The 26,458-nt window shown below is 40.0% G+C and overlaps 1 protein-coding gene across 1 annotated transcript in view; it reads left to right on the plus strand.

Moving 5' to 3' along the window:
• The first annotated feature begins 70 nt into the window (after nt 1-70).
• The window catches only part of SDHA (succinate dehydrogenase complex flavoprotein subunit A), a 29,731-nt gene continuing 3,343 nt past the window's right edge, over nt 71-26,458 (plus strand). Inside the window, exons 1-12 of the mRNA XM_065398108.1 lie at nt 71-151; nt 8,774-8,860; nt 9,254-9,415; nt 10,036-10,179; nt 10,638-10,802; nt 12,235-12,383; nt 13,687-13,811; nt 18,168-18,336; nt 19,252-19,447; nt 20,418-20,589; nt 22,761-22,879; nt 25,252-25,363. Coding sequence (XP_065254180.1) covers nt 83-151; nt 8,774-8,860; nt 9,254-9,415; nt 10,036-10,179; nt 10,638-10,802; nt 12,235-12,383; nt 13,687-13,811; nt 18,168-18,336; nt 19,252-19,447; nt 20,418-20,589; nt 22,761-22,879; nt 25,252-25,363 — 1,669 coding nt within the window. The 5' untranslated portion in view covers nt 71-82. The remainder of the gene's footprint in view (nt 152-8,773; nt 8,861-9,253; nt 9,416-10,035; nt 10,180-10,637; nt 10,803-12,234; nt 12,384-13,686; nt 13,812-18,167; nt 18,337-19,251; nt 19,448-20,417; nt 20,590-22,760; nt 22,880-25,251; nt 25,364-26,458) is intronic.

Below are 26,458 nucleotides of genomic sequence, written 5' to 3' on the forward strand. Positions count from 1 at the left end.
CGGAGGCTCGCGCTAGTAACGGCGCGGCCAGCCCCGCCTCCACGCATGTGCAGTAAGTGACTGACTCTCCAGACAGGGCGAAATGGCGGCGTCAGCTGGCGCGGCGTCGCGGGGGTTAGCGAAGCGGCTGTTCCGACCCCCGGCGGGAGCGGTGAGTGCGCCCCGCCTCGCGGGCAGCCAGCGCCTGCAGAAGGGTGGGGTCTGGATTGGCGTCTCGCGGGGCGGGAGCTGGTCAGTCCGCGGGGGGCCTCGCAGATGTGTCTAACCGGCTCGCCTAGCGCGCGCGCGCGGCGGTGGGGGGAGCCACGCGCTGCCCCGCTCCCCCTGTAGTCCCCCTCCCCTGCGGGCAAGAGGCCGCCGGCTCGGCCCCTCCTCCGTCGTGGCTGTGCTGCTGGGGCGGGGCTGCCGCGGGTGCCTCGTGCCTGAGTTAGCCTAGCCCGAAGATCAGACCTGGGGTGTTAAAGCCCCTTTCCCCCTCCGGGTGCCCTTGCAGCGAGAGGGGCCGGCCCAGCACTCTCTGCTGACACTGGCATTAGTTGCCACCCATCCCGTCGCCCGCCCCCAGTCTGAATAGACAGGAACAAGATGGACAAAGGGTGGGGGAGAATAGCGAGGCGCTGCGGGGTGAAGTGACTTGCCCAAGGTCATCCAGCTGGTGGGAGGCAGAGCCAGGCATAGAACCCAGCCCGCAGCGTGGTGTCCTGTCCACTGGCCTTCTGCCTCCCCAGTACCCCTTTTGCCTCTGTTTGAGCAGGTTGACAATTGACACCTCTAAGGTTCTTAATTTCAAAGGCCTGTGTGCCTGTACACTCTGTTCCTGTGGTATCTCCTTGGGATTTGACCTCAGGTACCAGGGATTCAGTGGCAGGAGTTTAGTTCTTGAGACGCAGTGTCTTTTTTTTTTTTTTTTTAGCAGCCTTATTAAAAAAGTGGGCAGAGGAATACGGCAGTCGTGATGGTGTGTTAGTAGAAAGGCTTTCAAAGAAACTCCAGTATCCTGAAGCAGACCAACATGGCCTGGCTCTTTTAAATAGCCTGGTGTTTTATTAAACAAAAAGGCAATGTGTATGAGGTTTTATTGGAGTATAGAGTATCTCATCAGTTGCTTTAAATGAATTAATAGTATTTTTCTATGAACAAATATTTGAAAGTTACATACATTTAAAGTGTTTGGAGTGGGTTTATAATAACTGGTCTATGAGCAGATAAAGCAAGGCATTATATATGAAAACAGATAATGTGCATCCCAGCTCCCCTGAAACTACACTTGATGCTTCTCGTTCCCCCCTCACTTTCTTTCCTCCACCTGCAGTGAGCTAGTTCTTGTCTTATTTTTACTCCATTGTCACACTGAAATTAACAAAGGCAGGGTAACTAGCCCTTTCATTAGTAGAAACTTCTGTGGTGAATGACCGCACTATTACTATTTATTACAGTAGTACCTAGAGGCTCTAAGTAGGATTGGGACCCCTTTATGTGCTAGGAACAGTAACTAACAAAATGAGATACAGTTCCTGCCAAGACAGATTAACAATCTAAATAAACAGGGCGGTGGGGATATTGAGGCACAGAGAAAAATGACTTGTGTAAGGTCTCCTAACTCCCAGGCCTATGCCCTGACCACAGGACCCTGCTGCGTCTCCACTAGCCAGATTGGTGGGTGGGTGGGTAGGAAAGGCTGTTGAGTGACAAATAGCTTCATCTAACTTTTCTTAAATTGTTTTCTGCTCCGAAAGTTTCTAGATACTCTGGTTAACTGAAGATGTTTCAAAACATGTCATTCTGTGGTATCATAAATAATATTTATTTCAGTGACAGTTGTGGTTCTTGGAATTTTGCATTCTGAACAAGAAGAACAAAGAAGTACAGAGATGATTTCCAAAGGGGAAAAACTGATTTAAAAAAGGCTAAAACTTATTTCTGGACTTAGGTTCTGCCACAGCCTAAATAGTGGAGCCATTTTGCATAGGGATATGTGCTTAATTACAGTTTCAGTTTTGCTTTGCAATTTTCCTATTGCAGCCAAAACTTTTATACTCACTCAAAACTAATATTGAAAAGAACTGATGGACATAAGTGAGAAATATTGAAAATGAGCCAGTGACTTGAATGCATTGATTTTTAAAGCTTTTATATGAAAGAATGAAATAAATAGGAAGGAAATATGTGTCTTAATGTAGTGGTCCATAACATTTTCCACTGAATTTTATGGAACTCCAAAATTTTGACTTTAGAGATAGAATAAAGAGAAGCAGGGTGGCCTACGAGTCACTCCCCATGCCTTTCTGCCTGGCTGCAGAGGAGCGCGCGCGCAAAAAAAAAAGGCAAGGGCATGTGTTAGAACAGGACATATGTTTCCTGCCTGTTGCTGGAGGATGCTTTCCTAGTTATTGCTGAGGAGTTAGGCTGGTTAAGCAGAGTCCTTTTTCTCAGCTATATGGGGGCATTCTGCCTTTCAGCTTGTCCCCTTCCTCGTCTTGACAGCGTCTCAGTCCCTAGCTCAGAGTGCAAAGGACAAGCTGGGAGGAAAAAAGTCTCCTGTATAGGAGCAGGGGCAGCAACTTCTACCATTGCGTGGAACAGGCAGTGAGGAAGACTGTCCTCACACCTGTTGGGAGAAGGAGGGAAAGGAGCTTGCTAGAAGAGGGGGAAAGATTGAATTGTAGTGTTTAGGCAAACAGGAATAATAAAACATTTTTGAAGCCTTGCCTACCTTTCTTTGTTGTTGGAGCCCTGCTGTTTTGAATTTACATAATATCAAGGGAGCCAAAAATAATAAAGAATGTTAGTACAGTAAATTGGATGCTTAGAGTGTGTTGTATAATGTTCTGTTATATAAAAGGTTACTGTATGTCTTAAAATCACAATTGAGTAACTAAATGCTCTTGTTTTTACATATCTTTTCATTTGTTAAATTTATTTGGTTATAAATGAAACTTTACATAGGTTAATTTTGAAAATGGCCAAAACAAAAAATTCGTGGGACATTGAAGTATTAGGTATGGTGAAAAATGCATATTGATAATACTTACCTACTTCAGAACTAGTATGCAAATATAACTCATGGAACGGATTATCACTTTTCCTGAGTATTCCCCAGGTATGTCTACACAGCAACTAGACACCTGCGGCTGGCATGAGCCAGTCGCAGGTTTTTCTTTGCTGTATAGTCATGCCCCCCATTTCTAGTTGTATGTATGATACACAAAGGTTTCATAATTTGGACTGTCCACTAACTCAGGGTTTGTGCAGCCAGTGAATATGAAGTGAGATATTCTGATGAGATCTTCATCCTTGTTCTGTAGGCTTCTGTGCAGCATGTTTCTGAACAAAGACCCCAGAGAATATACTGCAGAAATGTTCATACGTACATTTTGCATTTTAAATTAGGAGGAACACCACCACAGCTATAATTTGTATTCAGAAATCTGAGCTTCAGCAGTTCTGATGAACAGGAAAATGTTGAAAACAAACTTGCTAAACAGTTAATTTTGTTATCCCATTTCTAGAGCCTCCTAATTCAGGGGAAAATATTATGAATGTTTGCAAACTGTACAGATGGAAGGTCCCCACAGTGGTTAGGATTGTATTGACTTGCAAATAGTTTGAAAATCTACCTACTTTTGGAAATGCAAACTAAAAGTTCCAAAAACTACAGTGTGAGATAATTGGCGCATAATTGACTTAAAACCTAGGCCTGGTCTACACTACAGAATTAGGTAGATGTCAAGGCAGCTTACGTCGACCTAACTATATAAGCATCTACTACACTACGCAGCTTTTAATGACACGGCTGTGCTACTACAGCCAAGCCGTGCTACTACAGCCAAGCCGTGCCACTAAAAGGCGCGCACCGTAGCTGCTGCTTGTCGGCAGGAGAGCGCTCCTGCCGACAAAGCGCTGTTCACACCAGCACTTTTTGTCGGTAAAACTTTTGTTGTTCGGGGGGGGTGTTTTAACACCCCAAACGACAAAAGATTTGCCAACAAAGTTTCTGTGTAAACAAAGCCTAAAATTTTGCTCCCACTGACATAAGTCACCTGCTACTCTGCCTTAATTCCACCTCCACGAGAGCCATAGAATCAATGTCAATGTAGTTAGGTCAACACAGTGTCAGTGTAGACCAGGGGTTGGCAACCTTTCAGAAGTGGTGTGCCGAGTCTTCATTTATTCACTTTAATTTAAGGTTTTGCGTGCCAGTAATACATTTAACGTTTTTAGAAAGTCTCTTTCTATAAGTCTATAATATATAACAAAACTATTGTATGTAAAGTAAATAAGGTTTTTAAAATGTTTAAGAAGCTTCATTTAAAATAAAATTAAAATGCAGAGCCCCTGGACAGGTGGCCAGGACCTGGGCACTGAGAGTGCCACTGAAAATCAGCTCGCGTGCCGCCTTCGGCATGCGTGCCATAGGTTGCCTACCCCTGGTGTAGACACTGGGTTACTTGCATCGACTGTTGCTGGCTTTCAGAAGCCATCTCACGATGACAATTAATTGGTGTAAGCGCTCTTGGTGAGCATGCGCACCATTGGTATGAGCAAAGTGTAGATAAGCACAGGCAATGTAATTAGCATGATGGCTGTATGCTGACGTAAATTAGGTTGGCTTAATTTTGTACTGTAGAAGGCACTTAATTACTGTGTCATGTAGCAAAGTGTTTCTGTAAAATAAGGATATTCAATGTTTCAAAACTGCACAGTATTGTGGGTTTTTCTTGAACATCAGGATTCAGACTTTCCAGCCTGCCCTAGACTTCCATGTTGGATATTATGTTGTCAACTAAGACCCTGATTCTGAGGCAGAAGCTTGTGTTGGGATGTCATGTAGTTACAGTTCATTGGTTTGGGTGTTAAAACCTATAAAAGGAGGAAAATAGGTCAGTTAACTTCCTCCTGTGTTTTAGGTGGTTAATACATTTTATAGTTGGTGGAGTCTTCAAAAATATTTGCTTGTCACCTTTATTAAAACAAAGCAAGAAATAAACTGCTTGGAATTGCTTGTTTGCCAGTTATGAGTTTTCTTTCTGCGCAGTAAAGCTGTGCTATCAATCACTCTGAGCAATAAAAGGTAAAGTTATGTTATTTTATCTAAGCAAATAAAAGTACACAGTAAAATATAGTGGAATACTGCAATATAACTATATATCTGAAGCTAGGTTTTGGAGCCAAGAAAACTGCTGCTCTATGTATTTTACACAGAGAGAGAGAGAGACAGGTAAGGTAATACCTTTTATTGGACCAGCTTTGTCCTGTGACTGCAGAGGTGTTAACTGCCATTTCATTTTGAATGGTTCCTTACAACATGTGTTAACTCTTTATGCTTAACAATCCTTGCCACTTTGTATTCAGCTGTGACAATCTGAAGTCTGGTCTACAATACAGACCTATATCCCTATAACTATGTTGCTCAGGGGTGTGAACAATTTACACCCCTCAGCTATGTAGTTATATCGAGCTAACCTCTGTATATACAGCGCTAGAGAGCTTCTCCCACTGACATAGCTACCACCTCTTGGCTCAGCGTAGAGCATCTTCATTAAATTGCTACAGTGGCTATGCAGCTGCGCCAATGCAGCATTTTTACTGTAGACTTACCCTGAGTATCTTGCCCACGTACAGTGGCGCAACTGTGCCGTTGTAGCACTTTAGTGAAGATGCTACTGTGCCAACGTGAGAGCTTCTCTCAGTGGTGTAGTTAATCTACATCCCTGAGAGCTAGTATCTGTGTTGACGGGAGAAGCTCTCCCACTGATGTAGTGCTGTCTACACAGGTTTTTTTGTTTGTTTTTTTTCACACCCCTGACCAGCGTATTTATACCAACATAGGTCTGTAGTGTAGACCTGGCCCTGAAGAAGAGCTCGGTGTAGCTCGACAGCTTCTCTCTTTCACCAACAGAAGTGGGTCCAATAAAAGATATTTTGTCACCCACCAGGTTTCTTTCCTATCCTGGGACCAACACAGCTACAACAATACTGGAAACATTTTACACTGTGTCCTGTTTTCAGTGTATCCTAGTACATTTTGCAAATGAAATATTCCTTTGCTATTCTTTAAAAAAAAATTAAAATCCATTCTAAAAGACAGTGATTAAGAGGATAATTGTATAGTGACTAATGGAGTAGCTCTCTTTCATCAGGGATCAGGATGCACATTCTTCTGTAGGCTTCCAGTGGAAATGAGTTTGATCTCACTCTGTTTTGCAATGGAAACTAGTCCACATTATAAAACATCTCCATCGTTGTTACTGACATGCTTTCACTTCTAGTTGGTTCCAGTCTTTGTTCAAGATACTAGGTATTTGTGCTATTCTTTTTCTTTGGTTTGGTAAAGCTCAGTTTAGTTGCTTCACTCTTCCAAACCTAAATGACCATCTTATAGTCAAGGAATTAGAAACCTTTCATCTAGTTCATTAACATATAGCTAGTTAATGATACAAAAAAAGTGCAGTGACTAATGGGAGAGTTCCAAAGTTCATCCCCATAAAAATCTTTTTCTGAATGCCTTTTGATGACCTTGAATCTTCTTTAAAAATATTTCTTACCTCTGGTATCAGTATCTCTTACCTTTCTTGTATAGGGTTCATGTTATAGTGGCACTGGAGCACTCCTATCCTTAAGGTTGTGTCATGACATCTGTTTAAAGGTCAACCTTTAAGTCATTTAAATGATTTTACAATATCAATCCAAATCTTTGTTGCATTGTAGTTCCTGCTACTCTAACCTCTCCAGTTCACATTGTAGATTAGTTCTGTCTTCCTTTGTGTGTGCGTCTTCTCAAGTTTGTATCATTTGAAAATTTGGGAAGTGTAGAATTTCCACCAAGGAAACACCTGACACATGTGTAGACTGTATAGGATGTAGAGGTGCTTTGGTTAATCAAAAATACTACTTCTAGAAGGTGGAAAACATAGGAATCTGAGCAGAGCTATAGAGAGCATTACTGCTTGAAATCTGAAATGCTTCACCTTTGTAACAAAAGGAGATTTGTGATTACTGATATTGGCATGTCCTACACTTGACGCTCCCTGCTCCTCAAGTCTCTCTTCAGTAGTTAAGACTTCCACTTACACCTGACCTTGGGCACCCTTTCTTGGGACAGACCTTATGTATGTTAGAATATATGCATAATACCTCAAGAGTTCAGGTTCCTCCTGTGGAAAAAACAAAACACATTATTGAATAATTTTAAAAATAACCATCCACCCTCCCAAAGGTCTCACGCCTTGCTGTGGCCAACAAAATAAACCAATTTTGGTGACTCTAGACAAAACAGTTTGAGATGACATTACAAAATAGTCCAAACTACTTAACAAAAGTGAAATAGCTGTGATTTTTTTTTTTTTTCATACTGTTCGGTCTCAAAAACCTTCTCATATTACCCCAGGCTTAAAAACAGTTGTCTGTCAGAGTATATGCAGATTGGTCTTGTTTTAGCTGGTTAGTATGTTATGCTCATACAAAGCACACGGGATCTTTATAGAGGAAGGTAAATACACAGCATTTATTGAAAATACAACAGTTGGCATATGCTTTTTAGACACACACACATACACACATAGTCCTGCAGTGATGTTTATAGTTACCAGTCCAGAGTCTGGATCAATCTAGTGGCCAGCCAGATTGGTTGCAGAGGGGAGCGGGGCTCTATTGGTCGCGATCCGATGCTCCTGGAGTGTGGCAAGATGAACCCAAAGTCCCATGGCCAAGCACCCTGTTCTTATAGGTTTTTTTCTTTGTTTGAAGCCTATGGATTTTGCTGTCAGTTTGTGACAGGTTACTTCTTAATTGGTGTAAAACATTCCAATACACCTCCGAGAGGGTCATCCTGTCCTTTGTTCCAATTTAATCAATTGTCCTTAGGGGTGCCAGCCTTCACCTCAGGGTCGTCAATCTGCCCTTCATTATGGATGTGCATTGATGATTCTTTGATGTCCTTTAAGTCTCTTCACTCCTTCTTCCTTGACTCTGGCTATAACAATGGCCTTCACAGCTTATCTTTTCCTGATGCATACCTTCCTCCTTCACACAAACAGACTGAGAATACAAACAGTAGTATTTTATATCTAGCAAAAAAGCATTGCAAATTAAACCTTGCTAAGTTTTACAGTCAATAACCAAGACAATTTACATTGAGACCCAGGCCTTCAATGTTCCTCTAATCTACTTAACATAGACACAATAGAGAATCCTGTCTCTTACTTACTAAAACCTTAAAACGAAATGTATATTTAACTAGAGTGCCTAATTTGTAATACATATAGGAAACCATAGTAGACATTATAACTTATCCTAAAACAAAAGGGTGACCGTAATAAGTCATAAGGATTGTTCTGGTCTGTCATTCCTTTCTGCTATTCAAAAAGGGTGGCTGACAGGATGAAATCAAATCATACATTAATTCTTGTAGTACATTATAAAATCCAGCTCCTACAAGTATGTGTTGGTAGAGAAGTAGGGGGTCAACACAGGAATTATAATAGTGTGTGTGTTGTAGGCTGTGCTGTGCAGAGTTTACTCTATTTTTTTAAAAAATCTTGGGTGGATTTCGTGTCTGTCACATCCTGTATTTAGGAATAAGCAGGACTTTCCCCCTACAAATTACCCTAAAATTATATGAATCCAATATTCTTTAGCGATATGTATAACAAATTACATTCAGAAGTAAAGCATATTTGTTTTAGACATTGTATAACTGGAAATTCTGGGAATCTGCCTCATAAAACATTTGTAAACTAGAACATTTTACATAATTTTGAACATGTTTCAACAGTGGCCAGCAGCTTGCCAGGCTCTTACACGTAACTTTCACTTTACTGTCTATGGAAAGAAGAATGCATCTGCTAAAGTTTCTGATTCGGTAAGTTCATGTTTATCTATGAGACAGTGTATATTTTTAATGTTTCTGGAATTTGGAAGAAGAGAATAGAACTGGATTATCAGAGTTCTGGTTTCATGTATACTTTTTTTTTTTTTGGTTGAAGAACGTTTCAGTAGGGGCAATGAATCGTTAAAATGGATCATGTGTTGACTTTAGTAATACATACTGCATTGACTAGAACCTACTTAAATGATTCATTTACACTATGCTAAGCTTGTGATGCAGGTAAAATCAGTGATAATGCACAGTTTGAGAAACTTGCTATATATCCTCCAGTATACATTAAAAAAAATGCATAAAGTAGTTAAACTGACACTGCTTGAGCTATAATCATTTGACTTATGATCTTAATTCAGTAATCTTTCTCCTCAGATTTCTACACAATATCCAGTAGTGGACCATGAATTTGATGCTGTCGTTGTGGGTGCTGGTGGGGCAGGTTTGCGGGCTGCATTTGGTTTGTCGGAGGCTGGATTTAATACAGCCTGTGTTACAAAGCTGTTCCCTACCAGATCCCATACTGTTGCTGCACAGGTAAGAATTTAAATATAATTATTTTGATATTAAAATACTGATATTTTCATAACACAGATTTTATGTATAGAGTATTATGATTCATAAGTTGACTGAATTTCAGTCCCACGTTATGATTAGTAAAAATGGAAGTTAGGATCTAAGTAAAACAGTTTAGGAAAATTGTATATGTTTGACTTTTATTCTATGGCTTTATTATTTTTTGTTGTATTAACATGCCACTCCATTTTATGATTTCAGTTGTTGTTTAAGTGTGTACAGTGTTGTAATTTATTCTGCTGTACAAAATGTTTTACCCTAAAAGGAATGAGATGTTAACCATTGGGAAGTTGATAAAGACTCATAATTTCTACTGTATAAATGAGAGACAAGGTGGGTTAAGTAATAGCGCTTATTAAACTAACTTCTTTTGGTGACAGAGATATGTGTTTGAGGTTACACCGTTTCTTCAGGTTTGTATGCTGTATAAATGGCACAGTACATAAATTTGATTTTAAAGTAATTTGTCCGTTGTCTTACATATTTAATATTGTGTGTTTTAATAGGATTGAGAAATGAACTGGCTTTTGAAATTATGCATTTCAAATGTCACTTTGGGGAAATATATTTTTCATTTTCAGGGAGGGATCAATGCTGCTTTGGGAAACATGGAGGAAGATAACTGGAGATGGCACTTTTATGACACCGTGAAAGGATCTGATTGGCTGGGAGACCAGGATGCCATTCATTACATGACTGAGGAGGCACCTGCTGCAGTTGTAGAGGTGAAATTATTCATATTGAAGTTTATTTGAATTATAATTATCTGCAACACAAATCAGTATCCATAGTGACATTTTAATGATACAGATATTAGACTGGAATAGTAAACTTTGTATAAAGAGAAACTCCTTTCTTTGTTGCCTTCTTGAGGGTGGGTGGTAGGTTTATTAGTGTTACAAAGCAACCATAACAGTAACTAGGGATGTAAATATTGTTTAAAAAGTTAACCGTTAACTGTTTTATTAATATTTTTTAATACTTTAAACTGATTAAAGGGCTGGCATGGCTAGGGCTGCTCCGGCTGGCCAGCTGGCTGGCCCACAGGTTAACAGTTAAGGCAGGTTAACTGGTAAGACTAATGCTTATCAATTAACTGGTTAACATTTTACATCCCTAACAGTAACTTGCCTGTTGTTGAAGTCCACAGCTATATCTCTAATACTTTGTTTGGGCTCAACAGCTGGAAAACTATGGAATGCCATTTAGCAGAACAGAAGAAGGGAAGATCTATCAGCGTGCCTTTGGTGGACAGAGCCTTCAGTTTGGGAAAGGGGGACAGGCTCATCGATGCTGTTGTGTCGCGGACAGGACAGGACACTCACTGTTGCATACCCTGTATGGCAGGGTAAGAGACTGTGAAATGGGAAACAGAGCTTGACTTTTGTTTTTAACTAATGGCTACTATAGGCATTTAAAAAACTTGTTAAAATTAATAGTGCTGTTAACTTGTGGGCTCTGCTATATGAGAGTTTAGAGTCAGCAAGGAATCCAGGAGAATTCCTAATCTTGATCCCAGACCTCCTTTTTTCCCATGGCATGCTTCTGCTTGATATCAGCGTGACAGAAACAGAAGAAGGCTGAAAAAAGAATCTGCTTTTCCTGCACTTCTTCCTGGAGAGAATGCATAGATAGTAAGCTCTGCAAATTTTGTGGCCAGAGGAAGCACTCTCTTCCTTTTGCTGCTGTGCCATGACGCACTCACTTATTGCCCCTCCCGCCACAACCACTCACCCACCCCTTGGCCAGTCCCAGGAAGAGTTCCATCTAGACCTTCTCATGGGCCAAGAAAAAACTGGGCCAGAGTGACAGAGCACCGCAACAGGGAGGTAGCAAGTAAGATCAGCCTCCATCCACCCTCACAGCAAGTATGGGAAACTTGGAGGGTAGGTGTGGTTCTGGCAATGCAAAAATGCGACCACCAAGCTGCCTGAGCTTGTCTCATCAGCCTCTACTGGTGACCACAGCTCTAGTTAATAGGTCCTGTCCACCTCCTAGTGCAAGGCCATAAAAGATGAACAAATATCCAGAGTATTAAGAACTAGTAAGTGGCCCTTAGACCTAATTTCAGTAAGGACTTAACAACCAGTGTACTTTATGCACTCTTTACAGAGGCTTAGCTAATTGTTCCTCTCTATCCTGAATGAGGCCTGTATGTGGAACCATAATATAGATAAATGTATGGGGGCTGAAGAGAGATGGGGCACCTGCTTTTAGGTGCTATCTGCTTCTTCCAAGATGAAGGAAATGCCCATAGTCCACTTGCCCAGCTGCAGGTACTCTTTGGTCCTGTTAACACCCTATTATAGTGCTTGAAGAAGTGTGAAGTGAGCTTTCCCCCGGGGTAATTTGAGGGGTAATAGGCTAGTGCATGGGACAGGAACTGAAAGAGATCAGGAAGTGAGACTCGCCATGTACCAGGTATTGTCAACCACACAAAGTAAACTGAAACATGGAATTTTTCTCATCTACCTTGGTTGTTACTTATACCAATGATAAGTACAACATTTTCAGACAAATTTGATGAGGGACTATTCCTTTAAATGGTTTGGTAATGAAACATGGCCTGTCCAATCTAAACATTCTGTATTTTCTAGAACACCATTATCCTAAAAGAGCCGCAGACTTTCTGCATACAGGCTTATCTGGATAATAGTTTCCATGAGAACTGAGTCTGATTTTATTCTTATGTAACTAAGCACTTTTTAACGAGGCTGTGGGGGAAAAAATTGTTTAGCTTTTGCATGTTCCTTAACTATTGAAAATGTTTTCTTTTCTAGTCCCTAAGATATGATACCAGCTATTTTGTTGAGTATTTTGCCTTGGACCTCCTGATGGAAAATGGAGAATGTCGTGGAGTTATTGCACTTTGCATAGAAGATGGCTCAATACATCGTTTAAGAGCAAAGAACACTGTTATTGCCACTGGGTAATGTGATATAAAATTATGTTGAAGTTAAAAAAAAAAGAAAAAGAAAAAAAACCGAAAGTGTAGCTGCTCCCGGTGTGTCAAAATATATTCAGAAAATACAAACAGAAATCTAGTGGATCACTAAAAGACGAATTGTGGTGACCCATGTAATTTTGGTGCAAAAATGATGTGATCCTAATTTTGAGGAAACTGATCCTCTCTGTTCTCTTTTGTCGGTCCTGCCCTCTTCTGCTTCTGTGTTAGTCTTTTATCTCCTTGTTAAGTTTAGATCAGCAACTCTAGAATAAATGGAATAATACTGAGTTTGTGCAGAGAAGCACACTTCGTGTTTGGTGGTTGCATAATGTGGGTGCCTTAAATTAGGCCCCTATATAAGTGAATTGATTTTTTTCAGAGATATTGAGCAATTCCAATCCTGTTAAAGTCAATAGGAGCTTCATATGCTCAGAACCTCTGGAAAATCAAGACACTTTTTTACCTTGGGGGGGGGGGGGAAATGAATTTAGTTGCCAGAATTTACGCAATCGAGTTTGGAAATTTTGTCTAAACTTTATTTCAAGCTGTGGAAATTGCACCTTTATATGTACAATCCTGGTTTTACATTATTTTTATCTCCCTTGGGCATTGTAGTATGCTGTTCCTGCCAGAAGTTGCTAACAGCACTAGTCTCATTAAACTTGTGTACTTGAGGTAGTGTCATGGAAATAAGAAACAGAGGAGAAAGAACTTATCTTCCTGAAAGAACTCTGCATGAAGAAAGGCACCGTTCTCAGAAAAAAAACACAGTTCTGGTATTTAATTGAGGAGAGCCAAATCACTGGCCCAAAGTAAAACAATGTGTGTCTGAGGGGAAAATGCCACATGATTCCTCTCTCAAAAAATTGACCCCATTAGTGGGACATAATTCCACTGACAACTTTTGAAAGGAACCCTGGTTAGCAATTCTAGAGGAAGTGTGGTGCTATTCCTCTTTCACCTACTAGCCTCAAGTTATTTTTCAGATATTAGTTGAGCTAGATGATCCTCCACTTGGTCAAGTTGCACAGCAGACAACCTATCAGTTTTGTTCACATTAGGTTAAATTTAAATTAGCGAGAAGCTTAATATGTGTGATTAAATGAGTACAGTGGCTGACTGAATGCTATGCAGAAAGTCCTCTGCTTTAGTTGAATTGTAAATCTGCCGTTGCACAAAGCGCAGAGAATAAGCTAAACATCCTAATGAAATCTTACTAATTCTCTACTGATTTCTTAAGGAAAATATTGCAGACAAATTTTAATTTTTGAAATGTTTTCTCTAGTGGGTATGGCCGCACCTTCTTCAGTTGCACATCTGCTCATACCAGCACAGGTGATGGCACAGCTATGGTCACACGAGCTGGCCTTCCTTGCCAGGACTTAGAGTTTGTACAGTTCCACCCTACAGGTACAGTATAAGACTAGAAAGGCACTCTGTTTTCTAGGAATTTGAAGTATTCAAAAAATAACATCTCTGAAATATTAAGCCTCACAGTTTTATAGTATTTAAGAGGTGTAGTGTCTTAAGCATGTTAAAAGCTTTTCAGCTCACCTTTAACATCCAGTTTCAAGTTGCAGGTTCCCCTGCAACATTTAATATTGCAAGCAACTAAATGGAGCAAGGAATTGACATTCATTAAACTTATTTAGATGTTTTTGATGTCTGCAACTATTGTAGGGAAAAATACAGAATCCTGAATTCAGGAGTCTTATGAAGTAAAGTGGGAGATACTTCAACTGTTGTATAAAAAGTACTTAAGTTGTACATTTTGGTATAAACTTCCGTGCAATTAATTTTGGGCTTTAAACACTGTACCAAATATAGTTACTTCATTAAAATTTAGGTTCATGTTTCAAAATTGTAGTCTAGTGCCTCCACTTCTCTAGCTTTAAAATAACAAAAATGAATTATTCCTTTCATTTTTTAAATCTTAGGTTGTACACTAGATTTGTTTCTTAATCTTGGGAAGCATTAGCGTCAAGAAATCAGTTGATAATTCCTAAAGAAATGAGATTAAATTTCAGAAATACAGTATTGATTAAAGACATTCTAATAACTGAAGTCAAGATCTTCATAGTTAAGGATCTGCACATAAGTTTGCCTTTGATGTAGTGTCCATGCTCCTCATGATGCTTGACCAGTGAACTGAATGTATATAAGCAGACTTGGCAGAATTTGATTTTTATTGTTTTGAATTTTTGACTATTAATATCAATTTTTATTAAACAATTTTCATTTTTCCCAGTTGTGGGAAATTAAGGGGAGCCTTAGGGTTGGGGCTAGGGCAGGGCTGCAGGGGGCTCTCTATGTGGCCGAGCGGTCGGAGAGACCCAGGTAGAAGGTGTAGGGGAGTCCGCGGTCTTGGCCCAGGGAGCAGAGATCCCTGTCCAGGGATGTAAGGAGGAGGATGAGCCCCCTGCTGTAGAGAAGGCCACACCGCTGCTGAAGGGCTCTTGCTGGGGAGAGCCCTGCTGCCTGCCAATGAGTGAGAGAGCAGGGCTATGACAACAGAGCTGCAGAGGGCTCCCTGTGGAGCCAGTGACACTGGATCCCTGCAGGCGAATAGTGCAGAGAAAGCTATGATCCTGGTAGGGAGAGCAGAGGTTGCTGGCTAGAGCCATGATGACTAGCCCCCAGCTGCAGGAGAGGCCAACCCAGCTGCTGAGCGGTTCCTGCCTGGGAACAGCTTCTATACCCCTAGGTGTGGGGCCATAACAGCAGGACTGTAGAAAGCTGCCTGCATGATTGCAGGGCCCATGACATGAATCCTTGTAGGTCCTAGGTGAGGGAGAGGCTGTGTTTGCCAACTGTTACCTATGGATATATTTTTCATTGATTTCTGTGTGTCAGGTGAAATAAACGTTTACTGACAACTAACAATTTAAATTGAATCCTGCCAAGCTTGTTATAAGTATATTGTAGTGCCATTTTTGTGATTTCAGAAGGTGCAGGGACATACCTACTGTGTAAATTGGCTATATATATGAATTGCACTGTGAGTGGGAAGGGGAAGGTATATTGAAATATTGTGGAGTCTTCCAGCAACTGCATTTTTGGGGTAGATGGAAATCTATTGGGCTGCCTTTTTATACTGGAATTGTAGAAAATGTTTATGGAAAGTAAGAAACTAGCTGTTGGTGTTGAAGTGAGGGACAGTGCGTCTTTGGGACTATTGGTTATATCTAGTCATGGACCTGTACTTAATGTATGGGTAATGAAGGTTTATGGTCCATATTGGAAAGGTGGATGAGGTATGGTTACTTGGTGATAGCTGAGTAAAATGGTCATTCTTGGATATCTGGAGAGTGGATGTAAAGTTTTTCTGGAGCTTTGAATTTCCTAACTTTAAAAGGCGTTATAACTATAATGTTATAACAAGATTTCATTGTGTATACATATATTATATTTACCATCATTTATCACTTTTTAAGGCTTTTTTTGGTCAAAGAACCTTCATAGTTTATTTAAGTTATTGAATTATCAATGTCAGTATTCCTTAAATTTGTTAATCAGCCAACACTTTCACTTCCCAGGATCACCCTGAGGAGTGAAGATGATCAAGTGGGTCTTGCTAAGTTTGGGGGAAGAGAAGACAAGACTCACTAAGCTAATCTTCACTCCTCAGGTGACCCAGGGAGCCATAGAAGCATACCTGTTGCACTCCTCCTCCTTCCTTACAGCTGTAGTAGTGGAGCTGCAAACAGTCATAAAATCCTTGATCGTATCCAGTCTGGTTTCTGAGTTAAGTCCTCAGGCAACAGGGTGTTCATAAACATTGAGACCTTGCAGAGTTTACAAGCTCCACTGAGACACTATTTCACATGATCATAGTGAGCAAGTCCCAAAGTAACTCACCACCCTTCCAGGAAAAATGTTCAAAGTACTAATTGCCTTTTGGGACAGATAAATAAAACAGTTGATTTTAGACAGTTTGAGGGATGATGTTCACAAAGGTCAACTTTAACAATTGAAAAGTCTCTGTTGTAACTGTCCAAATCGTGGCTTTTTTTTTTTTTTTTTTTTTAAACCTCGCATTTGGTACAAAAATCCTTCTTTGGCAGGAGATCACAAATGTAAATTTTAGACAGTCTTTTTGAGGACGAGGATTGAGGCCCAACGTGGAATATAATAGAAAACAATTTAAAACGTTAACTTTGGAGTATTCAATGGTGTGACTATTCTCATGATAGCCAGGACTGTGGGTCACCTTGTTACTCCCTGCCTCCAGGGAGTGAGAATCTTTCTTGTTTTGCTGGGTGTCAGCTCCCTGACACCTCCAGACTTTCAACAACTCAAGCACTCTTCTCTGGGCTGTGCCAGCCCTGTCTTCTCTTTGCAGGTTAATAATAGGTGCACTCAAATCCCCAAGGCCCTTTGCATTTTTCTCCTGTGATATCCAGCTCCTGACACTGGTTACTCTCAGAAATTCTAGACTGTCTGCACCCAAAGGTGCACTATACCCCAATTTACCAGTTTTACCTTAAACCACTGCTTCCTGTAAACCAGTGCTTCTCAAAGCCAGTCCGCCACTTGTTCAGGGAAAGCCCCTGGTGGTCCGGGCCAGTTTGTTTACCTGACATGTCCGCAGGTTCGGCCGATCGCAGCTCCCACTGGCCGCGGTTCGCCGCTCCAGGCCAATGGGGGCTGCGAGAAGGGCAGCCAGCACATCCCTTGGCCCGCGCCGCTTCCTGCAGCCCCCATTGGCCTGGAGCGGCGAACCGCGGCCAGTGGGAGCTGCGATCGGCCGAACCTGCGGACGCGGCAGGTAAACAAACCGGCCTGGACCACCAGGGGCTTTCCCTGAACAAGCGGCGGACCAGCTTTGAGAAGCACTGCTGTAAACCACACAGCACTTGTGAGCACTTACAATAAAATGAGATGGTAGGTTTAAGAAAATAAGAATTTAACTAGAAACGAGAGAGTGGTGAAAACAAGTAGTTACAGTACAAAACAAAATAATAAAATGCGAACCTGGATCGCTACTTATCGATAATTAGCTTTCTTATCTAATAAAGTGTATTTTCCCCCCAAAGTTCAGTCTATTGTAGAGCTGGGCGCTGGCTGGTTTCCCAAGAACCCATATCTAAACCTTCATGAAAGCAATCCCGTTCAGGGGTTTTCCATAGTGGATTGATCCATAGTGGCTTTCCCCACACACCGGTATACTGAAACTGTCTTTTATCTTTATTCATAGCCAGAGTGATCCCCAGGCGGCTATAATGTTCCTTCTTACCTTCAAGTGGTTTCAATCATTTGCAGTAATCTTAGATATTTTTGTATTGACTGTTCTGGAATGTGGCATGGGTAGACAATAGAACCTTGCGTTACCTCACTGACTGACTAGGTAGGGTGATAACTCCCTCTTGCTTGACCGGGTCATCACTGAGACACATTACCCCTGTGACTAAATTTTTACTCCAAGTCCATAAAGCATACTTTCAGTATAAATACATTATTCTGTAAATACTATCTTTGTATACATCTCACAGTGATTGAGTCTTGACAAGTTACAAGCTTTCTGTAGCCTTACACGTTACTCTTTTATGGATAAACATCCTGTAAGCCATGTTTGATGTGGTGAGTTTGTCAGGTCTGAGGTGAGAGCTGTTCGCAAAGAACAGGAGACCTTATGCCAAGAGGTCTGTGTCATGGATGGGTCCATAATTAAAAAATACTTTTGTGTTATACTTCCATTCTTACAATAATTTGATTACAAAGTTGTCATGTAAATATTTCATAACATTGCTACTTCCTGCTTTGCAGGTATCTATGGTGCTGGCTGTCTTATTACAGAAGGTTGTCGTGGTGAAGGAGGTATTCTTATTAACAGTGAAGGTGAAAGATTTATGGAGAGATATGCACCTGTTGCTAAGGATCTGGCTTCCAGAGATGTAGTGTCTCGTTCTATGACAATTGAAATCCGTGAAGGAAGGTTTGTTTAATTTTTCAGTGGCATTGTGATATGAGTACATCTTTACATTTGTGTTAAAGCAGATAGGGAGTTATCTGATCGTTCATGGAAGTCTTTTGATCATTTTGAGCAGCCAGTTTTAATTGGTAGATTGCTGAAGATTTTACGTACATTTCAGGCAAAAATCTTGAATTTGAGATCAAGCTCCCTTTTAATATGGTAATCAGAAAAGATCTCCAGAGTCTCTCTTTTGTTGTAGTCAAATTAAAGCATGTAGGCCAGCTTCTCAAAAACGCTCAGCACACAGCAGCTCTCATTGAAAACAGTGGGAGGAGCTGTTGTGCTCTTGAAAATCTGACCCATAACTTTTTGGTGTTTTGCTGAAGTCATAAGATACCACAGAAGTTCTTAATATTCACTAGATAATTCACTAAATGGTATGGTAATTACTTCTACCTTGCTATATCACCAACATCTTTGGAGGACAAGAAGACTTTATATTGAAGTTTTTTGAAAACTTGGTTTAAAATACAGGAATCTCATGATTATGGTAGGAAAGACAGTGGCGTGAAGGGGAAATTTAAAGTGGACACAAGTTGAGGAAGGATGTCAGTTATTTTTTTCTCTTCTGTGCTTCCAGATGCATTAGTTTTTCTAAATAGGATGCATAAATTTGGTCATGAATCAAATCTAAGTTTTGAACTCCCAAATGATTACTCGAAACAGAGTAGAAACAAAGTGACTTAAATTCTGATTTTTTTTTTTCTGGTGTTAGTGCTTCACATCACCATGCAGATGACTCATTAAGATCAAAGTCTTGCTAGATAGTTTTTAGATAATATGGTCGGGGTGCTTTAGAAATGGGTGCTTTTATATAGAGGGAATTCTGCAGAGGCCAGTATTCCAACCTGCAACTCATGTTTCCTTTTACATTAGGGGCTGTGGCCCTGAAAAAGACCACGTATATTTGCAGTTGCACCATTTACCACCACAGCAGCTAGCAATGCGCCTCCCTGGAATTTCAGAAACAGCTATGATATTTGCTGGTGTGGATGTCACAAAAGAGCCTATTCCTGTTCTTCCTACTGTGCATTACAATATGGGAGGTATTCCTACTAACTACAAAGGGCAGGTAACGACCATAGATCAGTATATTGTGAAACCATTTTTCTCTAGTAGAAAGGAAATGTTTGGTTCCTTGTAAAATTAGTGTGAACTGAGCATGCTATTAGATTTATACATACAAGTATGTTAAATTACATAACCTTAAGAGTAGTAATGTTAAAGGAAAATTTGCAAAATGTCATAATTTGGTTTGTCCTGTAAACAAGTTGTCAGAGTTCTCAGGTTGTTTAGGTGGAGCTGGAACTTGAGACCATATGCAAAATATGAAATATATTCTTTCAATATGCATGAAATCTACAGAATTTCTTTATATTAGCCATATGAAAGCTTATCCAGATGAGGGTAGTACTGTATAGTTAAAAATGGATTATAGCTGGGCCGGAACTACAAATCATTAAGGGCTTAGGTTATGTGGATTATCTGTGCCACTGCTGCAATCCCTGCGCTAAAATTGGTTACTTCAGTTTGCCATTAAAATTGGCATTTAAACAGCAGCAACCAGTCCCAGCGTCAGCCAGAGTGAATCTGTGAATGGACCAGTCTGATTTCTTGGACTAGTTCCTTTTGATCAGTTTTTAAAATAGCTATAAAATTCTGCCTTGTGAATGTGGCCTGGCATTATAAAAGATCCAGTGTTCTTCCCACTGTACTCAGAATTTTGCTACAAAAATATTTTGGTGAATTGTAGTACTTTGTGTCTGAGATGGTGGCAAAACATAAGAATTAAACTGTTAATACCACATTCCTATATAGCACTTTTTTCAATTAATAAATTATTCTCATGGAGTCTCTTCTCCCCCTCCACCCCCCCTTTAAATCTATCACTTACTATTTAGATTTCTTTGACTTCATGCTTTCAAGACAAATAAGTGACATTCAAATACATTCAAATGAAACGTTGACACTGTACTACAAGTGATCTTTATTTTACAAATGAATTTGCAAACATGTTGAGTGAATTCCTTCTGAAATTACAGGTAATTACACATGTGAATGGCAAAGATCAAGTAGTACCTGGCTTGTATGCTTGTGGTGAAGCAGCCTCTGCATCTGTTCATGGTGCTAATAGACTTGGAGCAAACTCTCTTTTGGACTTGGTGGTCTTTGGTCGTGCTTGTGCCCTTAGTATTGCAGAATCGTGCAAGCCTGGTAAGATTCTACAAGTTTAACTTGTGTCAAGATGAATTGTTATAAATTCCTATCCTTAAAGTGCTCTCATATCTTTAAGTCTTAGCAAGTAATTATAGGGCTATTAGCTAGACTATTAAAAAATTGCAGTAGCTTTTTTTTATTACTGTTGTACATAACATGCAGTGTTACTGACTGTTCAAGAACTCGCCATACTACATCTAATTGCAGGAAAATATAATTCTGCCAAAGCAACTGGAAAATATGATTGAGAAACTTTTCTCCCAAACAAGAAAAATTTAGCATTACTAATGTTATCACAAGTTTTAAGAAACAAGGCCTTGCAACATACTACATTTTGAGGTGGATGATACAGTGCAGACTCATCTTATACTGTTTATTCTTATATTAAACTAGTCCTGAGATTATGGCATTTGCTGTAGCCTTGCACATACAACATGTTAAACTCTAAACATAATATCCGTTCCTTCGGGTGCATGTCAGTTTGCAACATAACTGAGAATTTGGAAGGCAATTTACAGTTTGACTTAATACCTAGATCTTTCCACTGTAACGTCTATGATTCTATAGTTTGATCCAAAAGCAAATAATACATTCTAAAACTAGTACTGAAGGTTTTGATTTTAATAATTTCTGATTTTGTGGATCAGAAGGACACTTCCATCTAGTTTCTTTAAAAGGATTAGCACAGTGCCCTGTTAGTTTACATGTGTAAATATATCAAATCCTGTAACTAAAATCACATCTACTGAAATAGTGGGCTGGGGCTGAAGAGGGGTACCTAGGCCAAGCTACAGAAAGAATGTACACTCAAACTAGGAATCTGATTTGGATTAGCTCTTATTAAAGGGGCTTAATTAATCTTCACCCTGGATAGTAAATGGGATTTAAACATGGTTGTATGGCAGGCTCATTTCCTATGCTTCCCTGAAGTCTAGGACATTATGTAAATCCCAGCCATAAAACTCTGAGCATTAAGGTTGAGATTAAGTTAAATGCTAATAGAACACTTCAGATTTAAAACCCAAAACATATATAATTAAATATATCTAAATTAAGTCAAGAAATTCCTGTTAGTTCACAGGACCAACACTGATCTTAATTCTTGTCACTCACCCTCCCCATCGATAACTCTCCAGTACAAGCTGTAGCTATTTAGAACTGTACCTGTTTCTCTGAGAATTGTGACTCCACCTACCATCTATAGGCTGGAGATCTGACTTTTCCCCACGTTTCTTGTCAGCAATGATAACCATTGTATCTTCTCTATGTATGGAGTAGAGATGGCACACTATCCTTATCTACCACTTCAGTTTGGGCTATACATCTCTTGCTCCCTCAGTATGAGTTTGAGATTTCACCCATCAGTTATGTGCTAGAGATCAGTTTGTGCCCTAATGAGCTTACATGTGGGTCCTGGAGCTCACAATAATTTATAAACCTTGGGAATATGGACCTTAGATCCCCCCCTGGGACCCAATAGAGAATGTGAGTGGATGGATGGCATACTTCTGTAACACTGAGAAAACTTGGTTTCTTCTTTGTGACTATTGGTGAGGTGTTCTCTGACAATATGTGAAGTGTTATGAAGGATGATGTGGCCGTAAAGGCTGGAATTACTGTTGTATTTCTTTTGAGCTTAATTAACATTCTGTTTACACTTTTATTTAAGTTAAATATATTTTCAAACTTACCGTAAAATTGGCACTAATATTTAAACCATTTTCAAGCTGTAAAACACTGCATACTAAGTGGTAGTATGGAAAGCCTGTTTTGAAATGTTTTAGTTAATCTACGCATCCCGGTTTATCTCCTGCCAAAAGTTAAAATGCTAAGTTTAATACATTGCAGTCTTAATGATTCCTTTGTATCTCAAAGTGCTCCTTGCCATCTCCATGAGGCAAGTGCGTAGTAGCTGCACTTAACAGATGAGGAAACTGAAGCATAATACTGACAGGCTGTAAATTGACTGAGGTCACACATAAATTTAGTGGCAGACACATCAAGAAACAATGACAGGCTCTCTTATTTTGAGATAAATATAAAGTAAAATAAAAGAAGCAACTAAAAATAGTTATTGCTGTGTAAAATTGCCACAGGCTGAGGATCATTAAATCTTGATTTTATTGAAATAATTGCATAAGAAAACTGAAGATGTTTACCCTTAATAGGAGAACCAGTTCCCTCAATTAAACCAAATGCCGGAGAAGAATCTGTTGCAAATCTTGACAAACTACGATTTGCCAATGGAAACATAAGAACATCAGAACTGAGGCTTAATATGCAAAAGGTAAGGATCTCAGTACCAATGACTGTAGCACAGTATCTTGAGATGAGGTTGATATTAAAATATACTGTAGGTGTTTATGAAAACTGAGTTGCTATTTAGTAGAGCTGAAGCTCAAACTTTGGAAAACTTTTTGAATTTATCAAAATCAACCTTTTTTTCCATACAAAGATCCTTCTGCTCCAATCAGCTGCCCAAAAGATCATCTTTTTTCTTTAAATTAGGAATAAGAAATGCCACCTCTCTCTATTTGAAACAGTCACTCCTCCTCTGACCTACTTTTTGTCTGTGATCTGATAGGAGAGACCTCTTTCCAAATGAAATATTTTATGTTTACCAAGGAGAATGCTCTGTTCTACTCTTTGGCCCATGCTTCAAGCTCAGCACCTGATGGCAAATCCTAGAGCTCAGAAGTTCTGAATTGTCGTGTTATCCATAAGGGGTTTTCTTGTGTGCTCATCCCTTAGTTTGGGCACTCAGAACCTAAATTCTTGTCTCCAGAAGCCAAATCTATAACCATGTTTTGTAAGTATGTTCAGACAAGACTTGTGACTGCTTTGCAAATTGTCATACACAGATCTGACTGGTAGCCAAGATTGTTACTTCCTGTAGGAAACGCCCAACTAAAAGTGAAAAGTAGATAAGGTGGGCAAGGGAATATCTTTTATTGGACCAACAAAGATATTACCTCACCCAGTTTGTCTCTTTAGTAGCCTGGGACTGACACGGCTACAACACCACTGCATAAGTAACGTGAAATGTAGTAAGACAGCCACTTCAACAGTGTTAGGAACATAGGAACTGCCATACTGGATGTGACCTGAGGTCCATTTAGTCCCATATTCTATCTCTGACTGTATTATATGATTCAGAGGAAGGTATAAGAACCCTGCAGTAAACACATGTGGTATAATTTTCCCCACCACAGTAGGTCTCATCTTGATCTCTACTAGAGATTGGCATAAGATCTAAAGCATGAGATTTAATATTGCTTCCAAACTTTTTTCTGTGGGTGGATGTTCTTGTTATCCTTACATATATCCTATCCCATTTATAATCTTGCTGAGTTTTTGGCTGCAACAATGTCCTGTAGCAGTGAGTTCCACAGTCTAATTACATGTTGTAAAAAAAGTATTTCCCTCTTATCTGTGTTGAGTACCACCTTTTAATTTCGTTGAATGCCTTCATTGAATGTTCTTCTTAGTTGTAACAGAACCTAGTGAGGTGATGCTGAATGAAACATAGGGCTATGTGTACTTTCAAGAACTTTAATCCACCCTAGGTAAAAGCCTATGGAGCATTTCATGTCGAACTGGAATTGCACATTGAAGTGTAAGCAAAAATGATTGGAAGCCCTTTTGGAAGTAATTTAGGATGCAGTCATAACATTAACTTGCCGCATTTTAAAGTGCACCTGAATCTCACTCAGAACAGAATTGACTTCCACCAGAAATGAGTCTTCTTTTTGTAAGAAAGTTGAGCTCACAGTGATTCAAAAGCTTTCATTGATTTAGTCGGACCACTTTAAAATTCTGTATATCACAAAATAATAATTGGAGATTCCAAATATATCAAGCCTTGCGTGAACCCAGTGAGGGGCGGTAGCAAAACTGGTGACCTTTGCACCTGGTATCAGTATGCTGTTCAGGGATCCAGTTCGGTGAATAAAAAGGTGGTACTGTTCCCAAACCCCATCCAAAATCCCAGAATAACTGGATTTTTCTGTCACTCTGTCCTGCCCTTCCTGTTGCGACCCCTTTATAGTCTGCCCCACTGCATTGTAGAATCCTGGTAGCTTTCACGGATTTTAGGGCAGTGGTCCCAAAACTTTTCAGAGTTGTGCCCTCCTCCTCCCCCTGCTGGGAGCAGAGGCATGGCTCCCAGGAGGGGTGGGTGGGTGAGAGAGATGCGGACATGGGTAAGGGGGCTGAGGTGGGGGGCGGGGGCAGGGCCGGGGTGGAGCCGGAGCTGCTGCTGGGGACAGGGCCAGAGCAGAGCTCGGAGTGGAGCAGGGCTTGGTGGCACTCCCTCCTTGCCCCCTCTGGAGGCTGGCCCAGGCCCTGCCGTGCCCCCCTCAAACATTCCTCTGTGCCCTCCTAAGGGGACCTCTGCTTTAGGGTCTGCTGTGCCTGCAGAAGTGTATGAGGAGTGGGGATATTTGGCCCTTAGAAGTATTTCAGACTTCCTGTTCAGGATGGCAGCATGGCATTACTTCACATACAGAATATGTTTGCAACCATAATCACTAGAAATGTTAAAAGAGAGCTTAAAATTCTGCAGAAACTGGTGAGGTTACAAGAGAAATTCTAATGCCTTTCTTGAAACTTCTTGCAGTTTTTGGAAGTATACTATTTCTTTATTTTGATGTGTTTCAGACAATGCAAAGTCATGCCGCAGTGTTCCGAACAGGCTCAGTACTACAGGAAGGCTGTGAGAAACTCAGCCACATTTATCGTGATTTGGATGACCTGAAGACATTTGATAGAGGTAATGAGATATCGTTAGAAAATACTTCTACAGTGGTTTATGTATTTTCATTTTGTTACCTGTGGGTGTACATATTTTCCAAGTGTTGAGACTGTGTGTGTGTGTGTTCTACGTTGAAAGGTATTTTCAGCTACAAAGAGGAGGTAGGTATAGCATTATTTGGTTGTCTTGACTATATTGTGAATTCGCATGGAAACATTTTAAAGTATGTGTGTGTAGATTAGAAATAGTTAGGCGTTCATGAATGTGAGTTTTTTGTTTTCTACTTTGTGTAGGCTAGCTAACACTTTTCAAATTTGACTATAGAAAATATTATTACCTCCCAGGGAACTTGTGTACCATTTTTCACCTCAAATACACAGAGGGCTATTGGAGTCTTCTCAATTATTATAAATAAATCGTGAAAACTGGTTTTTTTTGTGCAAGTGTAATATCAACCTGTTATCAATAACAATGGTCAGGTATATATTTATTTGAAAAACAGACATTGCACACACAAATCCAGTTTTTCTGAACTCTCTAAGGAGGATTTAAACCTTTTTCTTAAAAAAAAAAAAATAGGATAAGAGTTTATTAAACAAAATGACAACTTAATCATCTGTAAAAAATTTTTTTCCCTTTCTGCAATCTGTCTCTTTCTGTAGCTGCTTTTAGAGATGTGCCTTAAACTGAACATTTTGAAGTGGCCCTCTTACAGGCTGTAGTGCTTGCCAAACACCAAGAAGAGGAAAAGCCTGATGTAGAACTTAGAGCCTAGGGATGAGTGGCATGATGCCAGTACATCTGTGATCCCGGCAATTGGACTGTACAGTGTCCTAAAGAGGTAGACTGTATCCATCCTGTATGGATAGAGGATACCAATAAAATTCTGCTGGAAAAGCTCTTTTGCCCAGCTACCCCCAAGGTTTTTTTTTTTTTAAAAAGTGACCTTAATTAAATTTGTAGCCAAATCTTGTGATCTAAAACAAACTGCTTGAGTGTGAGGACAGAATTGTGTTTTGACATATAGCATGCAAGATTCCACCTTGTTTTTGGCACACTCAATCTTGAATAATATGTCTTTTTGACAGAGAGGTAATTGAGATTGGTCTCACA

Source organism: Emys orbicularis, chromosome 2 (assembly GCF_028017835.1).
Source record: "Emys orbicularis isolate rEmyOrb1 chromosome 2, rEmyOrb1.hap1, whole genome shotgun sequence".
NCBI lineage: Eukaryota > Metazoa > Chordata > Testudines > Emydidae > Emys > Emys orbicularis.